Genomic DNA, 6,200 nt, shown 5'->3' on the forward strand with positions numbered 1-6,200 from the left:
GCACTGGAACCCCTAAAACAGAAGTTTGCATCTGGGTTATAAGCGTCTTTTAGGGCAGGAGGGTCTCCAACCTTGGCCACTTGAAGACTGGAGGACTTCAACTCCCAGAATTCCCCAGCCAGAATTCTGGGAATTCTGGGAGTTGAAGTCCTCCAGGCTTCAAGTGGCCAAGGTTGGAGACCCTCCTGCCCTAAAAGACGCTTATAACCCAGATGCAAACTTCTCAGCGATCGGCTCGCTGAGCAACTGACGATGTTTTTGCTGGAAATGGTTTTGGTTTCGCTGGTTTGCTTCTGGTTTCTTGCCCCCCCCCCCTCCACCCCAACCAAAAAAAGAACAATGGGTTCATTTAATGACTGCAGCATTGAAAAAAAAAGTGACTTGCGAGCAATCCTTGCACTCGCTGTGGTCCTTAAGCGAATCGCTGGAGTTGTGTAACAGGAGATCGTGTGAACCATGACTTGTGACCTTTCCCGCTGTCTTCCCCAAAGACAGAGAGAAAGAGAGAGCAATACAGAGATGGATAGATAGTAGGTAGGTAGGTAGATATAGAGAGACATGATAGATAGAGGTAGGTAGATGATAGAGCAAGAGAGAAAGTGATAGAGAGATAGAGGTAGATAGATAAATAGATAGACAGAGTTAGAGGTACAGATATAGAGATAGATAGAGGTAGGTAGGTAAGTAAATGATAGGTAGGTAGATAGAAGATAGATAAATGGTAGATAGATAAATAGATGGTAGATAGATAGACAGACAGAGACAGATAGATAGATGATAGATAAGGTAGATAAAGATAGATAAATAGGTAGGTAGATAGGTAGATATAGATAGAAGATGGTAGATAGGTAGACAGAGAAAGACAGAGATCAATGATAAATAAGATAGATAAATAGATTATACGTAGATAGATATATGATAGATATACATAGATGACAAATAGAAGATGGTAGATCCTCCACTTAGAAATATACAACCTACTCTCTAATAAACAATTTGGTTTTAGGAAAAAACTATCCTGCAATCTGCAACTCTTACACAGCAAAAACATATGACTACACAACTCAATCAGGGCAAAGCAATAGTCGCAATCTACATAGACTTCTGTAAAGCCTTTGATTCAGTGGTACACGACAAACTACTACTAAAACTAAAATCTTATGGTATCTCTGGATACCTACATAACTGGATAGAAGCATTCCTGTCAAACAGACAACAAATGGTCAAAATTGGGAGCGTCCTATCAAATCCAGTACCTGTCAATAGTGGTGTCCCCCAAGGCAGTGTTCTAGGACCAACTCTCTTCATACTCTACATAAACGACCTCTGTGATCATATTAAGAGCAACTGCGTTCTCTTCGCTGACGATGTAAAGCTATTCAACACCAGAGACAATACTGCTACCCTTCAAAAAGACCTCAACTATGTATCAGAATGGCCAAAGAAATGGCAACTTCAAATCTCAATAAATAAATGCTCTGTCCTACATATTGGCAAAAAAAAAATCAGAAAATAAAATACAAGCTGAATAGTCAAGACCTTGTTGATGATCCAAACTCTGTCAAGGATCTTGGAATACTCATCTCTAATGATCTAAGTGCTAGAGCCCACTGCAACTACATAGCCAAAAAGGCATTAAGAGTTGTTAACCTAATCTTACGTAGCTTTTTCTCTGGTAATATTACACTACTAACTAGAGCATACAAAACATTTGCTAGACCAATACTCGAATACAGTTCATCAGTCTGGAATCCTTATCACGTATGTGATATTAGCACAATTGAGAAAGTCCAGAAATATTTCACAAGAAGAGTTCTCCACTCCTCTACTCGTTGTAGAATACCTTATGCCACCAGACTTGAAATTCTAGAACTAGAAAACCTTGAATTACGCCGTCTTCGGTCTGATTTAAGCATGGTATACAAAATCATACATTGCAATGTCCTACCTGTCAATGAATACTTCAGCTTCAACCATAACAACACAAGAGCACACAATAGATACAAACTCAAGGTTAACCGCACCAAACTTGACTGCAGGAAATACAACTTCAGATAGATAGATGAGAGAGATGAGAGAGAGATGAGAGAGAGAAAGATATATATAGATTACAGTAGATGAAGATAGAGATGATGGATGGATGGATGGATGGATGGATGGATGGATGGATGGATGGATACGGTAGATAAAGACCCAACAATTGTGCAGCCGGCTGAGCAGCTGCAGATCCTCACCCCTCAGAGTTTCCCCTGGGCATCCATACTGCTCGTCAGAGGCAAAATGGTTGGGGGGACCTTCTCCCCCCTCTGCTTCTTTTCTAGGTGCCTGAAGCCCGCAGCTGTGGTCCCGCCGGCCCTCCCCTGCTGCCCACCAGGGCCTAGCTCCCGCAGGAAGAATGGGGGCTGCCTGACTGGCCAGGTTCCACCATCGCCTAGGCCTTTCCTCTCCCCGCACCTTCAGCCTCACGGTGGGTTTCCGTCGCTGCTGTGATGGATGACGTCTCGACCCTGGATTATGAGCTGCTGTCTCCCGGGCAGGGGGAGTCCAGCCCCGGGACCCCGGGCATGGACGCTGAGCAGAAAACCGTCTTTGCCTTTGTCATCTTCCTCCTCATCTTCCTCGTGATGCTCATGGTGCGATGTTTCCGTATCTTGCTGGACCCTTACAGCCGCATGCCAGCCTCGTCCTGGACTGACCACAAGGAGGGGCTGGAGCGTGGCCAGTTTGACTACGCTCTGGTCTAGCTGGAGGGGGGGCCCTGGCTCCAGGTGGGGGCCCTCCCCCCTGGAGTTGCTGCTTCTGCCCAGGGAAGGTTGGCCGAGGGGGGTCCCCGCTCTGTGCCAAGCTGTGTGTTTCTCTGTGAGGTGTCTGTTGGGGGGGGGCTTGCGCAGGATCCCCCCCATCTTTGCTGTGGCTTTTTCGGTGTTTCTTTGTGTCGTAGAGATGGAGGCGGGTGTTGTGGGGAAGTGGCAGCCAGGAAAGGGGAAAGTGGGGTTTGCAGGCCCCGCTTGGCAAACGGGGACCTCACTGACCGGGTGCAAAAATCCAGGGATTCGCCCTCCGCCGGTCCCACCCGCCAAAGTGGCGTGCAAATTTTGCACGCTTGGGAGCATCCCCTGCCTTAAGCTGGCTCGTTAAAAAAGATGACAATATTATTTATTTTTTTCACCCAGTGGCCAAACGAAAAACCCCACACCTCACCTGCAAATTCACACGGAGGCCTTAAATCGCCACCTGGCCTCTTAAAAGACCCTTTTTCGGCCCAGCTGGCCTACCTTGCAAGGTTGTTGGGAACATTCCCGACCCAAAAATGCCAGCAGGTGACGCGACGCCTCATTTTTGAAATAGCTTTCGCGGCCTGGAGCAGAAAGGGGGTCGGCCTTTATAACATGTCCTATGATTCCCAGCCTGGGAATTAAAGAGGGCCGTGGAGGGCCCAGGATGATGGTGTGTGTTTGTTTACCATCCAAACCAAAACACTCCCTTTTTTTTATTTTTGCAAGCAAAAATCTCCTTTTTTGTTTTGTTTTTTGCCTTGAAGGGTTCTCTGTGGGTCGGTGTTCAGTGTGTGTGTTTGTGCGTGTGTGTGCATTTGTATATGTGTGTGATGACCAAGTGTGATCTCTGGAGAGTCTCTTGTGTCGTTTCCGATAACAAACGGAGCTGGGATTATCCCGGCAGACGCTTTGCAGCACCCATTAACAATTCATTAATGACCTGGATTAGTAGTAATAATGACCAGAAAGAAGATTAATCGAGAGATTGATGCTTTCGGGGGGAGGAGGGAGCAAAAGTGGGAATTAAAAAGCAGCTTTCGTGGTGTTAAGCCAGTAATTCTCAACCTCGGCCATTTTAAGATGGCTGGACTTCAACTGGCTGGGGAATTCTGGGAGTTGAAGTCCAGCCATCTTAAAATGGCGCTAAGATTCAAGAAATAGTTTTAACCGAATGGGAGAATCCATTTTTTTGGCATGGGGGGGAGGGCGGATTAGCAAAGATCAATGCTGGGTGGTGGTGGTGGTGGTGGGGAGAAAATAATTTAGGAGAACCCTCCCCCCTCTTGGCTTGGGCTTCCAGGGTGAATCGACTGAGCTGGGAGGGGAGGAACATTCCAGCCTCTTGCCCATAGATAGAGGCCTGGCTGGGGACTCTGCCCCCTCCCCCATTTGGGGCAGATTGGGCGGGGCAGGCAAGCAAGGGTGGGCTGCTACCGGTTTGCACTGGTTCGAGCGACCCGGTTCCCAACCGGTTGTTAATTTTATGGCTGGTTCGGTGAACCGGCAAATCCCACCCCTCGCTGCGCCCACCCCAGGAGTCCCCACGCACCCATTTTGGATCCCAGATCAGTCCAGGGCCTGCAAAGTGGCTCGAGGACGGCAAAAAACGGGCCCCTTGGAAGCTTGAGAAGGCTGGAAGTGGGCCCATTTCTGGAAAGCCTCCGGAGCCCACGGAGGGTGAAAAAAAGCACCTCCCTCCAGCCGTGGTGCAGGAGGCCGACTAGGCCATGCCGACCGTGGCCACTCCCAGCCAGCCACCGTCGGCAGAGAACCGGTTGCTAAAATGTTTGAAGTCCACCCCTGGCTGCAACGGGACCCAGGGAGATTCCCCCTTCCCCTCTGTTGGGCTTGTCCTGGGAGTGGGGGTCCTGAACTGGTCTTATTGGGGGGAGGCAGAGAAGGAAACCGGCCTGGATCTCTTTGGAAAATCCAGGTTTAATTGAGTGGCCCCAGATTGTAAATAAATTGGGTGGGGGGGGGGTTTGGGGGAGGCTGGACAGGAACAGGAAATTCATAATAATTATGTTTTTTTAAAAAAGCATACGGTTATATTATTATTATTATTGTTATTATTGTCGTTGTTGCCTGTTTTTTAACCCTTTCTTGCGGCAATGGTCCTGATGTGCGTGTCGTCCCCCCACTCCAAGGGAGGGTTTTCCTTTCTTTGGGACCCTCGTCCCCCACCTCAAATAGTCACGAGGCCAATGCTCGGATTTTGTTGCTGTGCGGCTTTGGTGGGTGCAGGGAAGGAAAAAAAAAGAGGGATAGAGTGCCTCTGAACATGGAGGTTCTCCCCCCAGAGAGGAGGGGGGGGAAGAAGCCCCTTCCTCTCCTCTCCCCTCCCCCCAAATAATGGGGCTCAGGAGGAGGGGGGATCAACCCCGCCAGTGGCCTTTTTCCCAAAATGAGTGTGGGGCGGCCCCACCCACACAATTTCCTGCCCTTCCCCAACATTTAAAACTCTGCAAAAAAAAAAAAAACCAAACACCACAACCAGGCCTTGAACCCTCAGGGAGCTGCCATCCAGGTGCCCACGGAGGATGGGAGTTGTAGTCCAGGTCCCCCAGAGAGCACTGCCACAAAACTGCAGCGAAGACCAGCCAAATTGGAGGCAGCGCTACAATACAAATATAACAGATAATCAGAGTTGGAAGGGACCTTGTAGGTCATCTAGTCCAACCCCCCAATATCTTCCGAAGGTCTCGGTTGGCGCCATCTTGGGAGATCGGGGGCGGCGGGCAGGAGGAGGAGCCCACGCTGGTCGGTTTGTGGGAGGTGGGGTGCAGGGAGGAGGAGAAATAGGGCATTCCCGCCCTGAACGGCTGGCAGCTTGTGGCAGGGAGTTCCGCAGACACCTTCTCTTTGGAAATGAGCTGGAACAATAGCCGGGCCTTGGGGGTGAGGTGGGAGAAAGAGGCCGGGCTGAGCCCCCTGGCTTAGGATGGGTGGAGGGGGGGGGTGTCTCGTTTGTGTCATCCTGTCTGTAAGAGCCTTCCACCCTCCAGGTTGTGTGTCTGTGTGTGTGTGTGTGTGTGTCCACAAATAAAAGCTGTTTTTGGTTGCTAAGCTCTGTCTCTGCCCTGTCTCTTGCTGTCCAGAAATGGCACCATCTCGGATGCTGGTCAGTCCTTTTGGTCAGTTGGGGTCCTTTGGATGGTGGTGGCGGCGGGGGAGGGAAACGAGGGAAATGTCCTGTTTTCACACCCCCATTTTGCCTCATGTCACAACCTTTTCTTGCCGCTGCCGTTAAGTGGAGCGCTGCCCTCGACACGTTAAGTCACCTGCTTGCGAGAGTGAATCCGGCTTCCCCGCCGACTTTCCTTGTCGCAAGGTCACACAAGGCGGATCGTGTGACACACACACACCCGCACACACACACACACACACACCCCAGGGCACACACCACGACTGTTGTAAGTGCGA

The 6,200-nt window shown here is 49.7% G+C and overlaps 1 protein-coding gene across 1 annotated transcript in view; it reads left to right on the plus strand.

The window, feature by feature from the left end:
- CTXN1 (cortexin 1) overlaps positions 1–4,272 on the plus strand; it is a 4,646-nt gene extending 374 nt beyond the window's left edge. Inside the window, exon 2 of the mRNA XM_087948809.1 lies at positions 2,322–4,272. Within this exon, the coding sequence (XP_087804935.1) occupies positions 2,490–2,744 (255 nt within the window). The 5' untranslated portion in view covers positions 2,322–2,489 and the 3' untranslated portion in view covers positions 2,745–4,272. The remainder of the gene's footprint in view (positions 1–2,321) is intronic.
- The last annotated feature ends 1,928 nt before the right edge of the window (positions 4,273–6,200 follow it).

This window comes from Notechis scutatus, unplaced genomic scaffold, assembly GCF_049901735.1.
Source record: "Notechis scutatus isolate UNSWTSFEM ecotype Mainland unplaced genomic scaffold, rNotScu1.2 NSCUSCF20, whole genome shotgun sequence".
Classification (NCBI taxonomy): domain Eukaryota; kingdom Metazoa; phylum Chordata; class Lepidosauria; order Squamata; family Elapidae; genus Notechis; species Notechis scutatus.